The sequence below is a fragment of the Microcaecilia unicolor genome, chromosome 5 (genome assembly GCF_901765095.1).
Source record: "Microcaecilia unicolor chromosome 5, aMicUni1.1, whole genome shotgun sequence".
Taxonomy (NCBI): domain Eukaryota; kingdom Metazoa; phylum Chordata; class Amphibia; order Gymnophiona; family Siphonopidae; genus Microcaecilia; species Microcaecilia unicolor.
In genome coordinates, this window is record NC_044035.1 from 174,906,257 (window position 1) to 174,933,781 (window position 27,525).

Consider the following 27,525-nt stretch of genomic DNA (forward strand, 5'->3'; position numbering starts at 1 on the left):
TGTAATACCGGAAGACTGGAGGGTAGCCAATGTTACTCCGATTTTTAAGAAGGGTTCCAGAGGAGATCCGGGAAATTATAGACCGGTGAGTCTGACGTCGGTGCCGGGCAAGATGGTGGAGGCTATTATTAAGAATAAAATTGCAGAGCATATACAAAAACATGGACTGATGAGACAAAGTCAGCACGGATTTAGTGAAGGGAAGTCTTGCCTCACCAATCTAATGCATTTTTTTGAGGGGGTAAGCAAACATGTGGACAATGGGGAGCCAGTTGATATTGTATATCTGGATTTTCAGAAGGCGTTTGACAAAGTGCCACACGAAAGACTCCTGAAGAAATTGCAGAGTCATGGAATCGGAGGTAGGGTACTATTATGGATTAAGAACTGGTTGAAAGATAGGAAGCAGAGAGTAGGATTGCGTGGCCAGTATTCTCAGTGGAGGAGGGTAGTTAGTGGGGTCCCGCAAGGGTCTGTGCTGGGTCCGTTGCTTTTTAATGTATTTATAAATGACCTAGAGATGGGAATAACTAGTGAGGTAATTAAATTCGCCGATGACACAAAATTATTCAGGGTCGTCAAGTCGCAGGAGGAATGTGAACGATTACAGGAGGACCTTGCGAGACTGGGAGAATGGGCGTGCAAGTGGCAGATGAAGTTCAATGTTGACAAGTGCAAAGTGATGCATGTGGGTAAGAGGAACCCGAATTATAGCTACGTCTTGCAAGGTTCCACGTTAGGAGTTACGGATCAAGAAAGGGATCTGGGTGTCGTCGTCGATGATACGCTGAAACCTTCTGCTCAGTGTGCTGCTGCGGCTAGGAAAGCAAATAGAATGTTGGGTGTTATTAGGAAGGGTATGGAGTCCAGGTGTGCGGATGTTATAATGCCGTTGTATCGCTCCATGGTGCGACCGCACCTGGAGTATTGTGTTCAGTACTGGTCTCCGTATCTCAAAAAAGATATAGTAGAATTGGAAAAGGTACAGCGAAGGGCGACGAAAATGATAGTGGGGATGGACGACTTTCCTATGAAGAGAGGCTGAGAAGGCTAGGGCTTTTCAGCTTGGAGAAGAGACGGCTGAGGGGAGATATGATACAAGTGTATAAAATAATGAGTGGAATGGATCGGGTGGATGTGAAGCGACTGTTCACGCTATCCAAAAATACTAGGACTAGAGGGCATGAGTTGAAGCTACAGTGTGGTAAATTTAAAACGAATCAGAGAAAAGTTTTCTTCACCCAACGTGTAATTAGACTCTGGAATTCGTTGCCGGAGAACGTGGTACGGGCGGTTAGCTTGACGGAGTTTAAAAAGGGGTTAGATAGATTCCTAAAGGACAAGTCCATAGACCGCTATTAAATGGACTTGGAAAAATTCCGCATTTTTAGGTATAACTTGTCTGGAATGTTTTTATGTTTAGGGAGCGTGCCAGGTGCCCTTGACCTGGATTGGCCACTGTCGGTGACAGGATGCTGGGCTAGATGGACCTTTGGTCTTTCCCAGTATGGCACTACTTATGTACTTATGTACTTATGAATTTCTCTTGCTCTCCCCTCCATCCATGTCCTGAAACTCTCCTCTCTCCCCTGCCCCTCTCTATCCATCCATACCGAGCAATTCTCTTCTCTCCCCCGCCCCCCCTCTACCCACCCATGCCCAGCAAGTCTCTCCCCTGCCGCCTCTACCCATCCATGCTCAGCAAGTCTTTCCCCTGCCCCCCTCTACCCATCCATGCCCAGCAGGTCTCTCCCCTGCCCCCCTCTACCCATCCATGCAATTCTCTTCCCTGCCCCCTCTACCCATCCATACCCAGCAATTCTCCTCCCTCCCCTGCCCCTCCCTGCCGCTCTGAAGCATGTCCAACGATGTCCTTCGCCCCCACCCTCCCCTCCCGCTCCCATCCATCTTTTTTTAATTACCTCTGTCGAAGTGCGCGCTATTTAAAGCCCTGCTGCGTGCTGGCCGTCTCCAGGCTTCCCCTGCTTGCTTCAGATGATGTTCGTGCCTTAGTCCCGCCTTCGCGAAAAAAGGAAATGATGTCAGAATGAAGGCGGGACTAAGGCACGAACATCATCCGAAGCAAGCAGGGGAAGCCTGGAGATGGCCAGCACGCAGCAGGACTTTAAATAGCGTGCGCTTCGACGGAGGTAATTAAAAAATGACGGATGGGAGCGGGAGGGGAGGGTGGGGGCGAAGGACATGGTTGGACATGCTTTGGAGTGGCAGGGGAGGTAAGCATGGCCTGTGATGGCGCCCTCCTGCCATGCTTACCTCTTGCAATGGAGCCGGCTTGCCCCCAACAACAACCGGCTCGCAAGAGCTGTCAAAATTTAACAAGCGGCTCTTGCGAACCGGTGCAAGCCGGCTCCAGCACACCACTGGGTTAAGGCTTTAATAGCTGAAAGAACAGACCTTTTAAAGTTGTAAATTCAGACCAGGCCTGTGAGATCAATTTCTTCCATCAAATAGAGAAACAAATGGCTGCACTTAGCACTTCTATGTGAAATTCTTGGAGACAGTGCATAGGTTTCCTTTAGTTTTAAAGAATCTAAAAGATTCAAAGTTATAGAAGTAGATTATGTAGTTAAAATAAATTTTTTAACTCACGGATTGCAGGTATGAACTTTACAGTTTCTGGTTCTGATATCCTTGGATGGTCCAATTGATGCAGGTTGCTGTAGGCTTTTTCTTTATTGTCCCAGACAGTGGCGTAGCCAGAAGGCAATTTTTGGGTGGGCCAACAGGTTGGATGGGTGGGCACTAGAGTTGCCAACTTTTTTGAAAGAGAAAAAACAGCAACCTGATGCACTCATACTCTGTCCCTACCCCACTCCCCATAACTTCAATGAGGGTTGCAGTGCAGGCTTCAGTGGCTGCAGGCCAATTGAGACCTAAGGGAAGTACAATAGACTGCACCATTCAGACCCATTGAGCCACACATTCTGCATCCAGAGAACCTCCTGGCTCTCCATCAACAATGGATACAGAGCACAGCAAGGACAATTCTCCATAAAACTCATCATACAAAGAAATTTTGTTTTCTAGTGTAATCTCAATTACAGACATATTATAAATTAACTTTAAAAAAAATCTATAAAACAAAAGTCACTCAGAACCTAGAACAAATCTAGCATGCCAACACTAACTTCCAAAAACAAAGATCCTAACTATGAAAAAGAAGTGCCTTAAATATTATAGTAGAGCCCTAAAATACAAATACATTTATCATGAAAGCTGAACAAGCCAAATTACTACAGAATGCTACATGGAAACTTCATGCTAACAGAATACCTCAGTCACACAAACAAGACACAAATGCCAAATACAGAATAAGTGACCACAAACTCTAGAAATATAAATTAAACGGAAACCCCAAGAAACTAGACCTTGCATGTAGTACAACACCAGAGAAACAAGAAAGGCATTTGCTCCTGTGCAAAATATAAAGATGGCACATGCCAGGGATGGTGTTAGGGGATGGAACTAGGGCAATTGTGCTTGGTTCCTTGGCCAGAGAAAGCCTGCATGCTGGAAGCTGAAGGTGCAGCCTGGTAATGGACTTTGGGGTCCTTTCCTAGATTTCTGTCCTGGACTCCCGCCACGTTTAACATCAACTTTGGCAAGATGTACATTTCAAATCCAACATGTTATATTCACAACACTGAAAATAAAATATTTTTTAATACATTTTTGTTGTCTGGTCATTTTTTCTCAAATCATATTGGTCCCAGTCTCTGGTTTCTGCTTCCCTCTGTCTTCTCTTAACTCACTTGCCAGTGTCTCCTATTTGACATTTCTTCTTTCTTCATGTCCATCATCCATCTCCCATCTCTGTTTTCCTATATTTCCTTGTCCAGTATCTCCCCTGTGTTCATATCCCCTCATCCATCATCATTCCTCTGTGCACCTATGCACCCCATGCCCAGCATATCCCTTCTATTCTCCCCCTTGTCTGGTATCTCTCCCCCCCCCTCTGTGTCCATATACCCCCCCTCCAGTGTCCAGCATTTTATCTCTATTCCATATCCCCGTCCCCCCCCCCTTGTCAGGCCCCTCTGTGCCCATGTGCCATCCCCATACAGCATCTCACATTTGTGTCCCTGTCCCCATGCTCCCATCTAATGCCCATCATCTCCCTTCTGTATCTGTATACTTCCCTATGTCCCCTTTCTCCCTCCTCCACACACACCAATGTGTCCCTCTCCTCTCTGATCCCACCCCCCAACCAGCTTCTCTTCCTCTCTTTCATTCCCCTTATGCATCTGGCTCTTTCTCCCTGCACCTCTCTCTCTTCCCTCTAACACCTCCCATAGGTCCAGCACCTTTCTCCCTTTGCTCCAGCCCTCCTTGCAGGTCCACATCTGTCTCCTTTCCTTTCAGCCATCATCTGCATATCCAGCACCTCTCCTTCAGCCCCCCCCCCACACACACACACACACACATGTCCAGCATCTCTTTCCCTTTCATCCAGCCCCCCTACATGTCCAGCACCTCTCCCCTTCACTTCAACCCTCTGCGTATCCAGCACATCTCCCCTTTCCCTCCACCCCCCCCTGCATATCCAGCACTTCTCCCCTTCCCTCCAACCTCCCGTCTGCAAATCCAAAACCTCTCCCCTACCCTCCAACCTCCCCTCTGCAAATCCCAAACCTCTCCCCTTCCTTCCAACCTCCCCTCTGCAAATCCCAAACCTCTCCCCTTCCCTCCAACCTCCCCTCTGCAAATTCCAAACCACTCCCCTTCCTTCCAACCTCCCCTCTGCAAATCCCAAACCTCTCCCCTTCCTTCCAACCTCCCCTCTGCAAATCCCAAACCTCTCCCCTTCCTTCCAACCTCCCCTCTGCCCTTGGCAAGTCCAGCACCCTTCAGCCTTCTGTTCCCTCCCCTCCCCTTCCTGGGCCAGCACCCCACTGACTTCCTCACCCTCTCCCACCCCTGCAGCGCTTCTTTTAATGCTGTCGGCTGCTGTGCACAGTCTCCCACCCCCGCGGCGGCGCTTACACTTTGCTACAGCGCTGCCTGCCTGCCAGCAACTCTACAGATGCGGCACTGACGTCCGACGTCCTGCTCCGGGGCCTTCCGCGTCCCGCCTCCGTAAACAGGAAGTTACATCAGCGCAGCAGAGGGAAGGCCCCGGAGTAGGACGTCGGAAGTCGGTGCCGCATCTGTAGAGTTGCTGGCAGGCAGGCAGCGCCGTAGCGAAGTTTAAGCGCCGCCTCGGGGGTGGGAGACTGTGCACAGCAGCGCCAATAGCATTAAAAGAAGCACTGCAGCAGGGGTGGGAGAGGGTAAGGATCTTCTGGGCGGGCCTGAGGCTAAACTGGGTGGGCCTGGGCCCATCCTGGCCCACCCGTAGCTACGCCCCTGGTCCCAGAGGAAGGATAGATTTAAATAAGGATCCAGCTCCAGTCTCAGTGCATGAGGAGAGTTATTTAGGGGAGATAAACTTTCCTTTCTCCAGCCAAAAATAAATGGAAGAAGTTCCGAGTAAAATTGAGGACTGGTGCCTCAATGCAGACTGAGCAGAATTCAGTAAAAGTTTGGGTTGTAAATAAGCAGAAAATAAGCAGAAAATGTAGTTATTTAATCTAAGTTGCAGAGCCTGATGTGAACCCAGCCAGCCAGCTCAAACTCTTCTCTTCTATGTTTATCCAAATGGGAATATATTTCGGAGAGAACAGCTGTCAAAACAGTTTCTGTGCTATGGTGGGTCCTGAAACCAGATTGTGTAGAATTAAGAGCTAGAGCTTTATCAGAGAATGAGTATAATTGTAGATAAACCACCTTCTCTAAAATCTTGGACAAAAAGCATAGATTTGAAACAGGTCAGTAATTTGAAAGGTTTGTTAGTTCCAACAGCTGAATCTTTGTCTCAATATTTCTCTTCTGAGGTTCAGGACCTTAGATCGTCACTGTCTGTGGTATCGTCTCTGGCCGTGCCAGTTCAACAGTCCTTTTCTCTTGGTATCCCTCAATTTATGACTCATGATCCCAGATTGGTAATAGGACTTTCCTCCTGGTTGACTTTTCAGCCACAGTCTGTTTTGTCACTAACTAAAACCATCTCTTCTATGAGAAACACCCTTTGCTCTTTAGATCTATTTCCTTCATCTTGGATAAAAATCCCTAAGATTCACTCTTACCAATGATTCTTTCCCAAGTTAACGATAGCTTGTCATCCCGATAGATTCCTATTTCTTGGAAATTAGCCTTAGTGCAGCCTATCTTGAAGAAACCTACACTTGTTCCTCAAGTCCTAGCAAATTACCAACCTGTTTCAAATCTATGCTTTCTGTCCAAGATTTTAGTGAAGGTGGTTTATCTACAATTATCCTCATTCTCTGATAAAGTTCTAGCTCTTAATCCTAGACAATCTGGTTTCAGGACCCACCATAGCACAGAAACTGTTTTGACAGCTGTTCTCTCTGAAATATATTCCCATTTGGATAAACATAAAGTAGTTCTAGCCGTTTCTTTAGATCTCTCTGCCATGTTTGATTTGGTTGACCATAATTTATTGCTCACACAACTTTCCTCTCTTGGCATTTCTGAAGTAGTTTTTGCTTGGTTCCAATCTTTTCTCACTGGCCGGTTTTATAAGGTTGTAACTCCCAACTTGTCTGCCTCCCCAAGCTTCAGTATTTTCCTCTCTTCTTTTTAATCTGTTCCTAAGCCCACTTGCTGCTCTTATGCAAGCAACTGGTATTTCTTTCTATTTTTACGCTGATTATATTTTCTTACTTTATTCCACAAGCTCCATCAATGCTACTCTAGGTCCTCTGCAAAACTATTTAGATTTGGTTTCTCAGTGGCTCTCAGATCACAAATTGGTACTCAACAAACAAAAGACTGTGGCCTGTTGGTTTTCTGGTGGTTTGACTGTTCCTACTTCTCCTCGCTGTCTCTTTGGTACACACATTGCTCCGGTTGATTCTTTTTGGTATTTGGGAGTCATCCTAGACTCTCAGTTGACTTTCTCCCCTTATGTATTGTATCTATCTAAAACTTGTTTTTTTTGTGCTTCGACAACTACGCACTATATGCCGTTACTTTGACCAGATTAATTTTCACTCTTTAGTCTTGTCCCTCCTGGTTTCAAGATTAGATTATTGTAATATTATTTTCTTCGGCTGTTTGCGTATGAACATTAAGAAGCTTCAGTCAATCCAGAACACTGCTGTTAAACTGATTTGTCATTCTAAAAGATATAATCACGTTATTCCCCCTTTTGCAAAAATTTCACTGGTTACCTATTGAACAGCGAATTATATTCAGACTTCTCACACTGACTTTTAGGGCGTTTCGAGCTGGAACTCCTGACTATCTGGCATCCTTGACTATTCCTTATTCTCAAGTGTGCTTACTTCGCTCTATCAATGACTTTCGCCTTGTACTTCCAAGTCCTAAATCTGTCCAACTTGAATTTACTCGTCACCGTGCCTTCTTTTTTTCCACCCCTTTCTTTTGGAATTCTCTTTCTTTGCCCCACCTTCATTTAAAAACGTTAAAACTATGCTAAAAACCTAGTTATTTCAACAAGCCTATAACACAAACTTCTGAGAGGGGTTATTGCTCGCAGGGCTTTCACTGAACTTTTATCCTCTCCTCCCTTTCTTCCCTTTACCCAATTATGCCCCCCTTCCCCTGATCCCTATAGTTTGATCCCTGCTTGTTATTGTATGAATGAGGTACATATTTCCTGTCTAAAAATGGAGTTCTTTTCCCACTTTTTGTTTTGATTTTATATCATTTTATGTACACCGCTCAGGTCTGCTAGTTAGTTTGAGCAGTATATTAAATTCTAATAAATAAATAAATTACTCCCAACAAGACTCCCATTTTTTCATTCCCAGCCAAGATGGCTTTTACCAACAACCTTTTCTGCTTCTTCCTATTTGTCCCCATAAACCTCCTTATGCACCGCTCTCACAATTTCTGCTGCCTTCCTCAACTGTCAAGCCGTCCGTAGCAAAACCTCTGCTGACTACTCGTCCTCAGCTCCTTTGCCTCGCAGAGATTTGTCTGCGCCACAGTGAGGAATCTTTTCTCCTTCAATGCCTCCCCCTGGCTACACTGTATTTTCTGTATGCAGACAATCACACAGAGGTAGCAGAGTGGTGTTCTTTGCTACTGACTGAACTCCCTACCACCATTCTTCCTTAAGCTGAGCTTTTGCTTCTATGACCCCAGCTCTGTGAGCTGTTTCACTTTCTTCTCATCTACTTTTCCCCCCACTTATGACACTCTCCTTTGGGACTCTATCGCTTACTCTCTTATTATTGCAATTATTATCTCCTCTTCCTCGATGGTTTCGATTTCCACTATGACTGTCTTCACCCCAAGGTAAGCATTTTCTCCCCATCCCCTCAGATCTTGATCTACAACAATCCTATTCACAAAGCTGGCCATATTTTGGACTTGGTCCTCTCCGTAAACTCCTGTTCTGCTCTACTCCTGTCAAATTTTTCAGCTATACATGTTCCTTGGTCAGACCGTGTCTCTGTTTTCATTTAACCTTCAACTCTCTGGTAACTTGCCCAAAATTGTTCTTAAACCTTCTTCTAATAGGGACATCCATCAGCTTGATACCTCCTCAATCCTCCCAATTTTCTCCAGTTTTCCTTCTCATCCTATAGATGAACAGGTCTCAACATGGAACTCTGTTTTTCAACAATATCATGACCAACATGCTCCTGACAGACCATTATCAAGAAAACTTACAAGTTGCCAACCCTTGTTCCATGCAGGATTATATTTACTTTGTTGACATGTTAAGCGCTCTGAAAGAATCTAGGGAAATCTTGCTCAGAATCATCTCTATTTTCTATACAAGTCAAACTACTTGTATACCATCTCAGCATTAAACAGGAAAATAAAAATTATTATGCTTCCCTAAGTTTACATTCCTCCAGCAGGCCAAAAAAGCTTTTCACTGTTGTGTCAAATTTAACTTCATCTCAAGCAAGGACCAGTACTTCCTCAACTCTTCCAGCATCAGATTACGTCAGCTACTTCCTCCAAACTTTTGTATCAGCACACTTCTCTCTTCCTTCTTGGTCACTGCCCAAATTCCTCATACCCGGATAGCCATTTAACCGGCCAGGAGACATTCCTGGCAGGTTAAATGGTTTATGTAGTCTAAAAAGAACAAAAAGAAGGGGGAAACCAATGTGGTTCCAAAATGGAATATTTATTATAAGTAAGACAATGCAGTGGTGAAACAAAGACTCAATTCATGCTTCCGGCACAAAGAGCACCTGCCTCAGGAGTCAAATAATTACACTGGAAACTGATGAATTCATACAACAAAATATAGTATCCAGTTAATCACCAATGCTGCATCAAATGGTAGACTTACAAACCAAAATCACCTACAAGACGCGTAGAAACGTGAGTCGCTATGGACCAACCTTTTCCATTGAGGAGTCGCTTCTGCTTTTTGGACTACATAAACCATTTAACCGGAAAACAATGGCTTCTGGCCAGTTAAATGGCACTTAACCAGCTGTCCGGCAATATTTAGCTGGATATAGCCGGTTATCTCCCACTGAATATTGCTGGATAATGCTTAGCAGATAACTGGTTATATCACACAATATAACCAGCTATCCGCCGATATTCAGCACATTGCTGACTAAGTTTGGTGGTCAAATTAAGCCACCAAAATAACTGAAATACCTTTAGCCGGTTTAAATTTAACCATCCAGCACTGAATATCGGCTTGGCTGGTTAAATTTAAACTGGCCAAAAATTATATATTCAATGCCGGTCACTGAAAACAGCCTGACATTGAATATCCAGGTTGACTGTCGACCGTGGGAGTTAGCCAAGCTTCCTCCTGCAGTCTCAATATTGGGCCCTTAGATGATACCTTATAGAATAGTACGTAAGTGCAGTTACATGCATAACTTCCATTTACTTATGGTGCATAAGTTCCATTTTAGTGCTTAAAGTTTGGTGCACTATATAGAATTAGAGGGATAGATGCCTCACCCCCCCCCCCCCCCCACACACACACACACACAAAAACACCCCTTTAATGCCCCTTTTTCTATATATATATAAAACTATGCATGCACCTGAATACATGTGTGGTTTTATATATGCAGCTGTGCTAAAAATGAAACAAAAACAGCACTGAGTCGTCTCAGTGCCATATAAAATTGACATCAGTATGTTCTTACAGAGTTCCAAGGTAGTTCAGCTTTTTACTGATGGGTCACTACAAGTTTCACAGCCACTGGTTATTTTCTCAGTCTAGTTTAAGTGTTCTTAATTCATTCTGGTATATTTGTCCCTAAAACAACTTGCTTCTAGAACAAAGATTCTTATCAAACTGTCTGCTCATCAACTGGGTTACCACACACCTTGTTGTATCATAGATTTTAAGGAGAACCAAAATTTTGTTCCTACTTTAAAAGACTTTAGGTTCATTGTGCTGTACAAAAGCTTCTTGTAATTTTTCATTCTTCCTTTGCAGTTGTTCAGGATTTAGCTTGTTTTCCTCCAATATTTCAATTCTGGTATCCCTTGTAAAAGCTTTTAAAATGCCACCAGCATTTTTTTTATCTTTCAGCATTTTCAAATGAGTGTCCATTGTGTAAATGGCTTATTTAACTCTGAGCTGAACTATCAGTGGGGCCATAGCTGGACCTCATTCCAAATACCTTATTCTACTCTTTCCTTTATGCTCAGAAAACATGGCCAAGCAGATATTCCTTTAACATATTGATCTGTAAAAGTTCTTTGTCCTTTCTTCCTATGTAGGGGAGCCTGGTGTTTGAATACCAGCCTCTGAAAGTTGGCGAGACCACAGGACGCCTGACACTGATGAACAATGAGTTGGGCATCTTCCAGTATGAGCTGATACTGAAGGCCATGCCAGCCAAGCCAGAGAAACCAATCTACTTCTGCACAGCACTTGGTTCCAGTCAGGTGCTCAGTGTCAAGTTCATGAACTACATACGGCAAAAATCAGAGTATTCCTGCAAGGTGACCCATGTTTTTCTCTGTTCCTGCCTATCTTTCTTTCTATGAATATTTCCACTCACCATTTCTCCTCTCCTATCCCTGTACTCTTTTCTCCATCTTCTGCTTAGTTTGCCTTTCTATTCACTCTTTTCTCTCCTCCCATCCCTTCCTTTTCCTTGTGTTTTCAATGCCTCTCCTTTTCTCATTCGCTGTGCCTTGATCTAATTAGTGCAATCAGTTTCCTAAGAAATAATGATTCACAAACAAGTTGTAGGTAATACTTTTGCTTACACAGATCTGATGAAAGAAGCATAACTCTGAAAGGTTAATCACAAAGGCCCAATACTGAGCCAGCACAGTCACCATATTGACTTAAGCACCAACAATGAGACTTAACTTAGTAGTATATATTTGGGGCCATTATCTGTAAAAGTAGCAGTGCTGACTATGGGAGTCTTTCACTAAGTCACAGTAGCATTTTTAGCTCGTGGTAGAAATGAGCTGGCGGTAAGTGCCGAGACACCCATTATATTCCTATGAGCATCTTGGCATTTACCACCAGCTGATTTCTACCACAAGCTAAAAATGCTACCGCAGCTTAGTAAAAGACCCACTATATGCACTAATAGGTGATCACGGCCTGCTATTTGGTACAACTAATTTACACAGATTAACTTTTCTGTTTATCAGCTGAATATTCTCATTAAATGGTAATTTCTGATGCCATCTTCATCCCTTACCTAACCTCGCCCCTTGCTGTCAGGATAATATCTGGAATGATACCCAAATAATTTTGAAAAATCTGTAGCTAGGAGAGTTATGCGTTCACCACCTGCCACTGAACACATAACTCCCTTGTTTGTTGACCTGTATTTCTACATAATTTAATGGACTAATATTGCAAGCAGGCTACTGCTTTCTATAGAAGTCCTTACAGATGAATGATATCCTCACAAATGGACCAGTTTGCTCAGGGGATTGGGCTGGTTGTGCCGGGACAGGGCTCTTATGCTGTGGAGGGGTTTGGGTGTTTGTGGTGGGATGGGGGATGGGAGGGGTCTTGCCAGGATGTGTTGTTGGGGGAGGGTAGAGCTGACTTCGAGGTGGGAGGGGCCCCAAGGCTAGGATTAGCGCCCTTAGAAGAGGGAGCAGTGATTTTAGAAGACCGCTCCCATTTGTTTTCCCAGCTTTCTGAAATTGCTGCTTCTTTGGGACGTGTAGGTGTTGGGTGTCACACCCCTCACCTCCAGTTTGGCGGGATGCTACAGGGAACCAGGGACACCCGCCGTTGTAGCAGGCCCGGTGCTCTCTTCATCAGCGCTGAGCTGGGCCGACGCTCCTGTCAGCCACGCTGCCCTCACACAGATGTTGCCGCCATTCCCACCGGTACTGGGAGCACCGCTGTCCTTCCGGCGCCCCGTTCCGCGGCCTGCCCTGGGCCATAACCACGCCTCCTTGCTCCGCAAGGAGTGGCTTCCTCCGCGGGCAGGCTTCTGACTCTCCATCATTTGCCATTGGTCCTTGACTGGTCTCCTCCCCAGCTGGTCCCGGCTGACGTCAGACGCCAGCACTATTTCAGGGAAGCTCTTCCTCTGCTGCTTTGCTTCGGCTTCTAATTGGTGAGCGTTCCTGTTCATTGTATTTTGTCTGCGTTTCTGGTTCCGGACCCTAATAGTTCCTGGTATACTCTCTTGTCTGCTGCCTGCGTGTGATACGCTGCCTGGACCTGGTCTACTCTCTTGTCTGCTGCCTGCCTGTGATACGTTGCCTAGACCTGGTATACTGTCTTGTCTGCTGCCTGCCAGTGATACTTCGCCTGGACCTGGTCTGCTCTCTTGTCTGCTGCCTGCCCGCGATATGTTGCTTGGATATGATCTACTCTCTTGTCTGCTGCCTGTCTGCGATACGTTGCTTATATCTGGTCTACTCTCTTGTCTGCTGCCTGCCTGTGATACGTTGCCTGGACCTGATCTACTCTCTTGTCTGCTACCTGCCTGTAATTCCCGGCCTGTACCTGGACCTGTTCCTTCTGCTCTCAGCCAGCTCCTCGTGGCACCCCGCTTCTTGCCTCTCAGTATAAGTCTTGTCGGCCGCCCGCACATTGGGGCTCAACCCTCTCGGAACGGCGGTCACCACAGGTGAACTTCGGGGTTGCCCGGCTGCCAAGCAGAATCCGGGTCCGAATTCCTCGCACCACTGCTCGGCACAGGAACTCACAAAGCTGACAGTAAGCCGAAGCCATGAGTTTGCCGGACAAACCCAACCTGTCTGAGTTGGCCCAGATTCTCCAGCAACAACAGGCCCAGCTCAACCGACTGTCTGGAGTATTACAGGATGTGTGCTCCCAGATGTCCACTCTCCAATCTCAGCGCCAACCTCCTGCTGTCTCGTCTGGGCCTGTTTTCCCTACTCCAGGGCTGCGGCTTCCTGAGCCTCCTCGGTTTGACGGTATTCCTTCGGCTTGTCGGGGATTCCTTAACCAATGCCTTATGCTCTTTGAGATGCAACCCGGGATTTTTTCCTCTGACAAGCTCAAGATTACCTATATAATTTCTCTGCTCTCCGGACCCACCCTGGCTTGGGCCTCTCCTCTCTGGGAGCAACGAGACCCACTTCTTGCTGACCTGGGGGAGTTTCTTCGTCATTTCAGGTTAGTCTTCAACGTGCCAGAGCGTCCCTCCACAGCGGCCGAGGAACTTTTACAGATCCAACAAGGCAGCTGTTCTGTAGGGACCTATGCGGTGCACTTCTGAACCTTGGCCTCCGAGCTGAGATGGAACCAGGAGGCCCTCAGGCCATTTTTTGGCAAGGGTTAGATGGCTGAATTAAGGATGAGTTGGCAGGCCGGGAACTTCCGACCTCTTTGGACGCCCTCATTACCCTCTTGTGTCTGTGTTGCTATCCGCTTCCAAGAAAGGTTACAGGAACGCTCGGCTCAGCACCCACCTCAAAGGCCATCTCCTCGGATACCACACCCAACTTCCCCTAAAGGAGCTTCTGGCTCCTCTTCTGGAGGTTCTGAAGAGCCGATGGTTATCAGGTGGCATCGTCTCTCGGAACAGGAGAGGGCTCACCGTCGAAACAATCGACTTTGTCTGTATTGTGGACAGGCTGGTCATTTCGTGAAAGTTTGACCAAATAAACCGGGAAATGCAGAGACCCGGGGGTGGCTCTGGGTCGATCCTCACCCCTTCCGGATAATCTGGTCTCCATTCCTATTTTTTTACGATGGAAGGGACTTAGTGTTAGTACTTTAGCCCTGATTGACTCAGGGGCAGGAGGGAAATTTTTTGATGCTAGCCTAACTAGGGAATCCTTCGGTTCCTTATAAACCCACGTTGCAGGTAACCTCCATTCAGGGACTGACTCTACCCCATTCTATTACCCACATTACGCAACCTTTACAGATGCAAGTCAGAATTCTACACCAAGAAAAGATTCAACTCTTGGTTCTTCTCCAGGCTATCCATCCAGTAATTTTGGGTTTGCCCTGGTTGCGACAGCACATGCCCAACATCAACTGGATGACCGGCAATATCGGCAGCTAGGGTTACCAGTGTTTCACTTCATGCCTTATGCCAGTGGATCCCCTTGCGAGAACTATTTCGGCCTTCCCCAGGGTCCTCCGCCCCTGTGAGGCCTGCCTTCCAGTGGAATATCAAGAGTTCCAGGACGTCTTCGATAGCCAAGAGGCTGAATCTCTCCCTCCTCATCGACCCTTTGACTGCCCTATTGAACTACTCCCAGGCAAGACGCCACCCCTGGGCCGCCTGTACATCCTCTCCCGGGAGGAATCATGGGTCATGCAGAAATACATCCAAGAGAACCTCCAAAAGGGCTTCATCAGACCTTCTTCGTCTCCGGCAGGGGCCGGGTTTTTCTTTGTACCTAAAAAGGATGGCTCTTTGTGGCCCTGTATAGACTACCAGGGCCTTAATGAAATTACCATTAAGAACCGGTATCCGCTCCCTCTTATTCCAGAGCTATTCAACCATCTGCAGGGAGCTTCAATATTTACCAAGCTAGATCTACGAGGCGCCTATAACTTGGTCCGAATCCGCCATGGAGATAAGTGGAAAACTGCTTTTAATACCCATGAGGGACATTTTGAATATCTTGTTATGCCTTTTGGCCTCTGTAATGCTCCTCCAGCCTTCCAGGATTTCATTTCATTTTTCAGGATCTCTTGTACTCTTCAGTTATTGTGTATTTGGATGGCATTCTAGTATTCTCTGCCTTGGCCCAAGATCATCCCCATCATATATGCACCGTTCTCCAATGCCTGCGGAATCATCGTCTCTTCGCCAAACTAGAGAAAAGCGCTTTTCACCCACAGTCTATTCCATTCCTGGGGTATATCGTCTCTTCAGAAGGTCTCCAGATGGACCCCACTAAACTCCAAGCCATCCGAGACTGGCCCATGCCCCAAGGTCTCCGTGCTTTGCAACGTTTTCTGGGGTTTGCCAATTACTACCGCCAGTTCATCCAGCAATATTACCTTATCACTGCACCTCTGACTGCACTTACTAAGAAAGGGGCCAATGTGAAGAACTGGTCTCCTGAGGCCCAAGAAGTCTTCTCTGCCTTAAAGCAAAACGTTTTGTCTGCGCCGGTGCTTCGAAGTCCGGATATAACAAAACCATTTATTTTAGAAGTGGATGCCTCATCGCTGGGGGCAGGGGCAGTTCTCTCTCAAGCTACAGACTCTGGTAAACGTCATCCCTGTTTTTTTTTCTCCAAGAAATTCTCTCCAGCAGAACGTAACTACACCATTGGGGACCGGGAGTTGCTGGCCCTTAAGTTGGCTCTTCAGGAGTGGCGATACCTCCTGGAGGGGAATTGTACCCCATCACTGTGATTACCAACCACAAGAACCTTTTATATCTCCAGGATGCTAAAAGACTAAACCCATGACAGGCACGTTGGTCTCTTTTCTTTGCCCGTTTTGATTTCCGCTTAGTATTCCGTACTGCCAAAAAGAATGTTCAAGCAGATGCACTCTCCAGGGCCTTTAATCCTCCCGAAGAGGCCGAAGAATCCTTTCTCATGTTAAATCCTGCCTGTATCGCCTCCATAACTGTAGCTTCGGCCACCTCGAAGACCTCCGTTCCACACTGCTCCAGGAGGAAAGTTTTCAGATGGGGACACTCTTCTATGTTTGCCGGTCACTTTGGGTTCTGCAAAACCTTTCATTTGATCTCCCAGTACTATTGCTGGCTGCACATGGCTCAGGATGTTTTACACTTTGTTTCCACCTGTCCGGTCTGTGCCCGAAACAAATCCTCTCCTGGCAAGCCATGGGGATTTTTACAGCCATTATCAGTTCCACAGCTTCCTTGGCAGGAAATATCCATGGACTTTGTGACCGACTTACCACCTTCCCAGGGTCACATGGTCATCTGGGTAGTTGTGGACCGGTTCTCCCATGTGGCTCACTTCATTTCCCTGAAATCCCTCCCATCCGCTGCTACTCTCGCTAAGAAGTTCATCCAGCATGTGTTCCGTTTGCATGGTCTACCCCTGCGGATCATGTGACCGAGGATCTCAATTTACATCTAGGTTCTGGAGAACTCTGTGTTCTGCTTTGGGCGTCATCACCCATTTTTCATCCGCGTATCACCCTCAGACTAATGGGATGGTAGAGCGGGTCAATCAAACACTCAAGACCTTTCTACGTATGTATACAAATAATTGACAAGATGACTGGTCTACTTTGCTCCCCTGGGCAGAATTTGCTTATAACAACTGTCTCCACTCCGCCTCTCAGAATCACCATTTTTTACGGTGTATGGACGCCATCCCCGACTACCCCTTCCAATCCCACTAACCCAAACCTCGCCGCAGCTCCAACGGACCCTCACGGATATCCGGGACATTTGGAGTAAGGTCCAACATCATCTCCAGCAAGCTGCTGCTAAGTATAAACTCTTTGCAGATCGGAAGAGACAGGCTGCGCTGACCTATGAACCAGGACAGAAGGTTTGGCTTAGCACCAAGTACCTGAGGCTTCATTTACCCTCTTTCAAGTTCGCCCCCCCCCCCCCCCCCCCCGGTTCATTGGACCTTTTTCAATTCAATCCCGAGTGGGGGTGGTCTCCGATTACCTGTTAATCTCAGGGTCCACAATGCCTTCCATGTGTCCTTGTTGAAGCCATTCTTATCCTTGAAATGGCACCCGGAGCCAAAGAAGATCGCCATTCCAGATACTGAGCCGGACCCTGAGTTTGAAGTAGAGCAGATACTGGACTCCAGACGCGGGAGGGGACGGCTTTTCTATTTGCTCTCATGGAAACATTTTGGTCCTGAAGACAATTCCTGGGAACCAGCTACTAACGTCCATGCACCAGAACTGCTCCAAGAATTCCATACCCGCTACCCAACCAAACCCGGACTTCCGGGGAGGGTACTGTCACGCCCCTCACCTCCGGTTCGGCGGGAAGCTCCAGGGAACCAGGAACGCCCGCCATTCCCTTCAGCAGCGCTGAGCTGGGCCGACTCTCCTGTCAGCCACGCTGCCCTCACACTGATGTTGCCGCCGGTACTGGGAGCACTGCTGTCCTTTCAGCACCCCATTCTGCAGACTGCCCTGGGCCGTAACCACGCCTCCTTGCACCACAAGGATTGGCTTCCTCCGCAGGCAGGCTTCTGACTCTCTCTCCCTCATTTGCCATTGGTCCTTGACTGGTCTGCTGCCCAGCTGATTCCCGGCTGATGTCAGACGCCAACACTATTTCAGGGAAGCTCTTCCTCTGCTGCTTTGCTTCGGCTTCTAATTGGTAAGCGTTCCTCTTCATTGTATTTTGTCTGCGTTTCTGGTTCCGGACCCTGCTAGTTCCTGGTCTACTCTCTTGTCTGCTGCCTGCCTGTGATACGCTGCCTGGACCTGGTCTACTCTCTTGTCTGCTGCCTGACCGCGATACGTTGCCTGGACCTGGTCTACTCTCTTGTCTGCTGCCTGCCCGTGATACGTTGCCTGGACCTGGTCTACTCTCTTGTCTGCTACCTGCCTGTAATTCACGGCCTGTACCTGTACCTGTTCCTTCTGCTCTCCATCAGCCGGCTCCTCATGGCACCCTGCTTCTTGCCTCTCAGTCCTGTCGGCCACCTGCACCTGGGGGTTCAACCCTCGGGGAACGGCGGTCACCACAGGTGAACTTCGGGGTTGCCCGGCTGCCAAGCAGAATCCAGGTCCAAATTCCTCGCACCCAGCAGCCCACTGCTCGGCACAGGAACTCACAAAGCTGACATTGGGTTGTATAGCTCTGCTCCTGTTTTATAAGAGGCTTTACATTTGCAAAGCCTCTTGTAAAATAGTATGGGAATTCCACGCTTCTTGACTTGAAGATTGGAATTCCCCTCTGTGCATCCTTTCTAAAATGCTGTTCCACGTGTCTTTATAAAAGACCAAAATAGCCACCTTCTTACCCCTAGTGATTAGTGCACTGGACTTTGATCCTGAGTTTGATTCCCACTGCAGCTCCTTGTGACTCTGGGCAAGTCACTTAACCCTCCATTGCCCCTGGTACAAAATAAGCACCTGAATATATGTAAACCGTTTTGAATGTAGTTGCAAAAACCTCAGAAAGGCAGTATATCAAGTCCCATTTCCCTTTCCCTTCCCTAAACATGTTATAAAGTTACCCTCTCTCTCTAAGGGGTTAATTTTATAAAGCTTTTCTATATGTAAAGTATATTTTACATGCAGAAAATGACTCTTACAAGATTCTGCCTACTTTTACATATCTGCGTATAGGTGTTCCCAGAGGCATAGTTTTGGCAGAGTTTAGGTGCAGTTGTGATATGTGTGCATGTTTTATACAACAAGCGTATACACATTGGTAGTAGCACTAAATGGCACCAAATAACAGTCATGCACATAACTGCTCTTAATCAGCATTCTATGGATCATGCGCTCAAATTCCAGATCACAAAACTTCAAGGGGGCGTGGACTTGGGAGAGACATGGGTGGGACAAGGACGTGTCAAGTAGTTACATGCATGGGTCATAGAATACTAGCATTTACATGCCTAACTCAGGGGCGTAGCCACGGGTGGGCCTGGGTGGGCCCAGGCCCACCCAGTTTTGTTTCAGGCCCACCCAGCAGTGGAGGCAGCGGAGCGGAGGGAGCAGGCTGAGCTCCGATCCCGCATCTGCCTCCCCAGCCCGCCACTGCCCCGCCGCCGCCCGCCGTACCTTTAATTATTACAGTTTTGCTGGAGTCGCGGGCAGCCGGCATTGAAGACATCGGCAGGCTTACGCCGGTTCCAGCAGCCTTCCCTTCCCTCGTTGCAAGTTGGATGATGGCTCCGCCCTCTTCTGACGTATTTCCTGTTTCTACGAGGGCGGAGCCATCATCCGACTTGCAACGAGGGAAGGGAAGGCTGCTGGAACCGGCGTAAGCCTGCCGATGTCTTCAATGCCGGCTGCCCGCGATTCCAGCAAAACTATAATATTTAAAGGTACGGGGGGGGGCAGGAAGGAAACAGGGCAGACGGGAGAGGAGAGGAGGGTTGCTGCACATGGTGGAAGAAGGGGAGAGGAGGGTTGCTGGATGGAGGGAAGGGGAGAGGAGGGTTGCTGGACATGGTGGAAGAAGGGGAGAAGAGGGTTGCTGGATGGAGGGAAGGGGAGAGGAGGGTTGCTGGACATGGTGGAAGAAGGGGAGAGGAGGGTTGCTGCACATGGTGGAAGAAGGGGAGAAGAGGGTAGCTGGATGGAGGGAAGGGGAGAGGAGGGTTGCTGGACATGGTGGAAGAAGGGGAGAGGAGGGTTGCTGGATGGAGGGAAGGGGAGAGGAGGGTTGCTGGACATGGTGGAAGAAGGGGAGAGGAGGGTTGCTGGATGGAGGGAAGGGGAGAGGAGGGTTGCTGGACATGGTGGAAGAAGGGGAGAGGAGAGGGCAGGGGAGAGGAAGGTTGCTGGATTAAGGGAAGGGGAGAGGAGGGTTGCTGGATGGAGGGAAGGGGAGAGGAGGGTTGCTGGACATGGTGGAAGAAGGGGAGAGGAGGGTTGCTGGACATGGTGGAAGAAGGGGAGAGGAGGGTTGCTGGATGGAGGGAAGGGGAGAGGAGGGTTGCTGGACATGGTGGAAGAAGGGGAGAGGAGGGTTGCTGGATGAAGGGAAGGGGAGAGGAGGGTTGCTGGATATGGTGGAAGAAGGGGAGAGGAGGGTTGCTGGATGGAGGGAAGGGGAGAGGAGGGTTGCTGGACATGGATGGATGAGAGGGAAGGGAGAGAGAAGAAATGCTGGACATGGATGGAGGGGATGGAAGAATGAGGAAGGAGATGAGATGAGGGAAAAGGAAGAGAGGAGAAAAACTGCACATGGATGAAGAAAATAGGCAGAAGCTGGATCCACTGGACAGTCAAGTCTGCAGAGGACCCAGCTTTTACTTATGGATATAGAGCAAGAAATGAAGAAGAAAGGAGGAAAGTAAAGAAATAAATGGAAAGGAAGCCCTGGAAACGGAGTTAAGAGGACAGATAGCAGCAGAATCGGATACTGGGCCAGCATGATCAGAAAAACAGTCACCAGACAACAAAGGTAGAAAAAAATCATTTTATTTTCATTATAGTGTTTGGAATATGTCCACTTTGAGAATCAGGTGCTCAACATTAAAAGTTTATATTTATTTACTTATTTATGGCATTTTATCCCACATTAAACATGAATTAAATTGGAACCTGGGATCATTTAATTTTTTTTTCCTGGAGACAGTAATGCATTGCCCCCCCCCCCCCCCCCCAGGCTCTCTCCCTGGCTATAGCCAGCTCTGCAATTTTGAGGGGAGGTGGACCGGGGGGGGGGGGGGGGGGGGGGAGGTGGACGGGCGCAGATGTGGACCGGGGAGAGAGCCTGTTGTTAAACATTTACCAGCACACCACTGTCTAGTGCCCACCCATCCAACCTGTTGGCCCACCCAAAAATTGACTTCTGGCTACGCCACTGGCCTAACTGCCTACTGTTAGGCACACGTATTTAACCCAGCCGTTGAGCTCATGCCTAACTTTACGCTAGTATTCTATAATGGCAGTTGCAATCACAACTGCTGTTATAGAATTTGCCCTTTACACGCACCATCCCAGTGTCTAACTAGGCGATCTAGAGAATTACCCCCATAAAGGATAATTTTGTAAACCATTTTTTGTGAAAAATGCTGATTTTTGCACATAAAGGGGAGATTCTATATATGTCGCCTAAAAAAAATTGGCGCTGAAATCAGGCGCTTAGTTGATATCTCAGCGCCTAAAACTACGCACATCCATTTACACCAATGAAAATGTGGCGTAAATCCTGGTGCATAGATATAGGCACATTGGGCCATATTCTAAAGCTATGCACGTAAATTTTAGAACACACACGAAACGCCCATTTCCCTGCCTAAAACCACACCCCTTTTTGCCTGTGTGCATTAGAAGTTCGGTGCACTTCATTACAGAATATGCTTAGCAAGTTGTGTGCGTAAATTCTAATCAGTGCCAAGTAGTGCTCATTATTGCTTGATAAGTGCTGTTATCAGTGCTCATTAGCTTGTTCAGGTTATTAAGTTACACGTGTTGTTATAGAATCCACGTCGGTTTTGGTGCAGATCTCTAGGCACATTATACAGAATCTGGAGGAAAAGGCCAGATTTTATAAATGGTGCCAAAAATTCAGCGCAGATGAAATTTGGTGTGCAACGCTGTTCTGTAAAGGGTGCTTCGGGATGAGCACTCTTTATAGAATAGCACTGAGCACCAAATTTAGCACTTAGCTTTTGGTGCAAGTATTTATACCAGCTGAAACCTAGTGTAAATCCTGGCATGCAAATTGGGCACAGATCCCTACTATTCTGTAACAATGTGTGCATCTATTGTGAATGTTCCTGACCTGCCCATGCCCCTCCCACAGCCACGCCCCATTTGAGTTGTGCATGATTCAGTTTATGTGCCCGTTGTTACAGTATTGCACATAGCCTGATTGGCACCCAAGTCATTATTAGTTCCAATTAAATGCTTGTCAGCTCCAATAATTAAATCATTGAAGCTCAATAACTAATTATTTTGGGCGCCCAAAGAAACAGACTCATATAAAATATGACAAGGTGGTGCATACTTCCTCACTAGGTAAGTACGAGAGTGGAGTGTGGATGGAGTTCTCAAGTACACGCATAGGTTATAAAATATACTAATCTACACACCTTCTTGCACACTCCAAACTTCTAACGCTGGAATTTAATAAAAACGTATAGGTGATTATTTGTCTTTTTAAAATAGTGCCTACTTGCCCCTGTTATAAAACTACCCTTATAGAGTACATGCACATATTTACATGTTCAGAGCAGGTGTGAGAGACTGTGTACACTACTGGGAGTGCCTATGTTGCCTGTTAGAAAATAGATGCCTTTATTGGTCATTTCATACAGGCACCCATGTACAACATTACGCTCTTGGAGGGTAATTCTATAAAGGCGCGCCTGTTTTTAAGCACCAAGAAAGCACCTATTTGGAGCATATTTTCTTTATAGAATATTAGCATAATAGGTTAAAAATGCGTCTATATGTTACATGCGATCACACACACCAGTCATAGAGCTGATGTAAATGCTGAAACCTGGATGATTAAAGAACATTCATACATTATGGTGTTTTATAATGTACACACACTAATATGTGCGCGCTGCCCATTTGAGTGTCCATTTGCAAAGAATGTGCCATCAAATACTGGTGCACACTTAAAGACTAGTGCTTTGTCAGAGAATTTATTTATTTATTATTTATTTATAGTACATTTCTACCCCACATTTTCCCACACATGCAGGCACAATGTGGCTTACATAGGAGAATTAAAAATGACAATGCAATAAGGGAAAATGGTAAGAGACAAGAATAGGCAAGGAAAGGGAAGGGGGCATAACAGATGCAGGGGTAAGAAAGCGGGACTATTGATCGGTAAGAGAGTGGGGGGAGTAGACCAGTCCAAATAGGTGGGTTTTCAGCAGCCTCTTGAACAGCTGGTGATCATTTTGCAGCTTTAAGAATTTCGGCAAACCATTCCAGTTCTTGGCACAGGAGTATTGGAAGGACGAAGTGAAGATCTTCTTGTATCTAAAGCCTCTGCAATTTGGAAAGTGCAGGTTGAGATACGACCTCGAGGTGGCAACTGCATTCCGGGGAGGCAGGTCAATAAGGCGAAGCATATATTCCGGAGCCAACCCGTATATGATTTTGTGAGTTAGGGAGCAGATTTTGAAAGAGATACGTTCCCTCACAGGCAACCAGTGGAGAAGGAAACGCAGAGGTTGAGCATGCTCGAAACGCGATTTACCCAGGATTAGTCTTGCCGCAGTGTTTTGTGCAGTCTGGAGTTTCTGCAAAAGGTATCCAAAGCAACCTGCATAAATCCCGCTGCAGTAATCCAGGTGAGATAGCACCAACCAATGAACAAGGGTGCGAAACATTTCTCTAGTTAGGCAGTATCTGACCTGCCGAAGCCTCCACATTGCATTGAACATTCTCTTAGTGACAGCTCGTACCTGGTCATCCAGAAGCAAATGCTTATCCAAGGTCACCCCAAGGAGCTTTAGACTGCTGGATAGAGGGAGAACATAGTCATTTATAGTGAGGGTATCAGTAGGGACTGAATAGTAAGGGGAGTGGAGCATGAGACACTGAGTTTTATCCTTATTTAACTTGAACCGGAACACCCTCGCCCAATGTTCCATTGTAGATATGCTTGTAGCAATCAGGCCCGAGATTTCGGCAACCGTGTCACGGAAAGGGATGGAAATGGTGACATCATCAGCATAAATGTAAGGATTTAGGCCCAGGTTGCTGAGGACGGTAGCAAGTGGGATCAGCATGATGTTAAACAGTGTAGGCGAGAGGTGCGAGCCCTGAGGCACCCCACAGGAGGCTCTCCAGGGAGCAGAAATGGTATAGTTCACATTTATGTGTGTTCTTGCCACCTAAATCTAAGCAGCTTCTTATAGATTTACCCCCTTAGGGCCCGATTCTGTATATGGCTCCTAAAATTAATGCGTGTTAGGCAATTACACCTAAGCATATTCTAAATACCATGCGTAAATCTACATGCTTAGGCATAGTTCATGCAACTAAACCTACGCGAGTCCATTTAAACCAATGAAAAGCTGGCATAAATCCCTGCACATATATTTACATGCACTGGTCTATATTTTATAACATCGTGCGCAGATTTTGGAATGCCCATGAAACGCCCATTTCCACACCCCTAAGCACGCCCCTTTTTTCCTGCGCGCATTAGAATTTAGTCGCAGTACATTACAGAATGCACTTAGCAATGTACGTGTGTAAATTCTCATTTTTGCCAATTAGCTTGTTATTGCTTGTTAAGAGCTGTTAATGCATATCAATTTGTTAAAACAATTACATCTAAGCATGTAGTTATACAATATGCCTATAGAATATGCGGAACCGCATGTAACTCTAGGCACGCTATATAGAATCCGGGGGTTAACGTCTGTTATCTTTAATTCAGTTAACGGCTTTTATTTTTTTTTTCCAGATTGACAGCAGTGATTTCCATGTAGAAAAAATTATTCATGCAGCACCAGCGGCACAAGGAGGCACAGAGCTCAGTGTGGAAGTGACTTACGAACCTAGCCAGCTGGGTGAAACACAGGCTGCTCTCTTCATATCTTCCCCCACTGGAGGAGACTATATTTTTCCATTAGTTGGAACATCCCTGTCTCCAAAACCACAGGGTCCCATTCAAATTCGAGCAGGTGTCAGTACCACCATTCCTTTCAAAAACATTTTCCCCCAGACAATGGTTTTCTCATTTCATGTGGACAACCCCCTGTTCTCAATCAGAGGTAGTGAGAACATCCGCTCTAAAAAGGTGAACAACATTACAGTGTCTTTTGAAGGAAATCCCTCCAGCAGCAAAGCTCCCATCACCGGCAAGCTCACTATCTCCTGCCCTCGAACTGCAGGAACTGGACAAGGCATTTACTGGATTTATTATCTAAAGGGTGTGACCCCTGAGAAGTGATGGCGGATCTCATCCTTTCATTGTTAAGAGTCAAGCTTATCCAGAACACAAAGAAAAAGTTGCAGGGATCTCTCCTAATACAGTGATTATATATGCTATGTAGTCATCTGTTAGTACCCTTCCTGTGCTAAATAGATCATGTCCCTCTCCTCCTTTTTCAAACACCCAACAATGATGGCACATACATCCTTTGCTTTAGCAGTGATGACCTTCACTTTAGAAGAGAAGAGAAGAGAACATTGAATGTTAAAGAACCTCACAAAATATATTTTCACCAGTAAAAACTTTTAATGGTTCTTATTTTGACTGTGTACACTGTGCATGTACTTTCTTACTACAAATGCCATTGAAAATACTTCAGTACCAAATATTTGATGTCCTCTTCTGCCCATTTCCCTGGATCTTGAAACTGACAATGCCGTTTGGATATGACATGCCTTTCTGCAACAAAAGAATATTAGTGCTCTTGTCTACATAAGTTAACTGTAAGCCACATTGAACTTAACCACAAATGCATAAATACATAAATAATGCAAGCTCAGAGAAAACTGTGAATGTATAGAAGTTGGCAACAAGCACATTTTCATCCTGAGCACTTTCAAAACACATGCATACAAAAATGTGAAATGATTTTCAGCACTGCTGACAGAAATATAATTTGCAAAAGACCTATGCAATATGTTTTGTGATAAAAAAAGGTTTTAGCATCTGATATGGTAAATTTGAAATATACACATTAAAATAGGGTTTAATGTGCTATGCAATACATTTTACTGAATGAACACCAAAACTTAACTCTCGGTAGCATGACCATGATACTAGCTTTCACTTCAGACCCTCTAAATTGTACCCAGACATTTCCATGTATTTTTGCTCTCACTGTATACGCACATATAAAATACCTTGAACTGCATTATTTACTTTGTGTACTGTAATTTTTTAAAATCTCTGATCTAAAGCTACCTTATATGCCATCTTCTCCTACATTGTATTTCTCATTAAAATATTCTCTAGTTCTCAAGGATGCTGATGTGACTAGTAAAGACATATGTATGTTTAGATAGGACAAGATCCAATCTCAGTAACCATGCAAATCATTTTCAACCATAAACTATTATTTCTTTCCAAGATCTAGTTTTAGTTTGATATTTATTATAAACTACTTGGCAATGGTTTAAAGTACTGGTGGTCTAGAATACAGAAACTGTATAAGTAGCAGTGAATAAGAAATTCCTAAATCAGTTCTGAAATAAAAATAATGATTGGTAACCTTGATTTTGATCCACAACATCCAGTGAGACAGTTATAGTGCTCAAATAATGCCCCGAAGAATTGGCCATTTCCTGGTATTGTTCTGATGGGTTAAAAACCCTTAGCTTAGGTCTTCAGTGTTTTTACTAAAGCATTATCTACAAGGAAGGCTCTCCATGCAGGTCATTATCACTTGAGTAATAAAGAATACAAAAGAACTCTGAGGGTACACCACAACTATAAAATGTTAAAAATTTCAGGGGTCCCGGGTGGTAATTCTGAATTTGGTGCTCACCTAGCGCTATATGGCAGTAGACATGCGCTGCATGCCTACCACCCAGGTAGCACGTGAGACCTTACCACTAATGGGTGGTCTCAGGCCGAAAAGGATGCGCGCTGGTTTTTATTTTGCCACACGTCCATTTTCTGGCCCCTTAAAAAAGGCCCTTTTTCCATGATGCGGCAAAATCTGGCCCTGCGTGCGCCCAAAAGATGTGCTCGCACTGCCACAGGCCACTTTTTGCTGTGGCTTAATAAAAGGGCCCCTCAAAGAGTTGTACCAACAATTAATGAACTGTGACAAACCTTTTAGGGACATTCATAGAACTTTGGTCTAAATAATTTTTTAATTATTTTTTTTTAATGCAAATAGGGGATAATTTTCTCCAGGTTACCTAAAGTTAGGCTCAGGGATGCTGAGTGCTAAACACAAATCTTATACTGGCAATTATGTGTGTAATTGTCATTCTCCGAGGACAAGCAGGCTGCTTGTTCTCACAAGTAGTCTTCTTTTTCCGTGACTCAGGACGGCTGTGTTACGGACGTTCTGCACCTCTAGGCTCGCGCCTTTTTCACCATGTTCTTCTGTTTGGAAGTTTTCGGAAAGTCTTCCGTTGCGTTCTTTGTTTGTATTTTTAAAAAAAGTGCTTCATCATCAGGAGCGCAGGTGAGGGCTGTCCATTCCCCTGCTGGTAGTGGTGAGCCCTAGAGTAGGTCTCCGCCTGTCTCGAGGGCTCCTGCGGTACAGGCTCCCCGGGATCGACCTGTTTCGGACCCGGCCCCGAGGAGGCATTTGGATTCAACGTCCTCCTCTTCGGTACCGGGAGGTACTGGTGACCTGCTTCGTGCGAAGGCAAAGAAGCATCGACACCGGTCACCTTCCCGTCGCAGTACTGAGAGCTCCGGGTCACCAAGGGATTCGGCACCCGCTAAGCGTCAACACCGTGAGGATTGCTCGCCCTCCATACAAGAAGTGTCGATGCGCTCTACAATGGACAGCCCAGTA

General features: G+C 46.1%; 1 protein-coding gene across 1 annotated transcript in view; it reads left to right on the top strand.

Annotated features, from left to right (window-relative positions):
* HYDIN (HYDIN axonemal central pair apparatus protein) overlaps positions 1–25,951 on the top strand; it is a 2,443,906-nt gene extending 2,417,955 nt beyond the window's left edge. Inside the window, exons 108-109 of the mRNA XM_030205004.1 lie at positions 10,771–10,995; positions 24,501–25,951. Of these exons, the coding sequence (XP_030060864.1) occupies positions 10,771–10,995; positions 24,501–24,989 (714 nt within the window). The 3' untranslated portion in view covers positions 24,990–25,951. The remainder of the gene's footprint in view (positions 1–10,770; positions 10,996–24,500) is intronic.
* Positions 25,952–27,525: the final 1,574 nt, after the last annotated feature.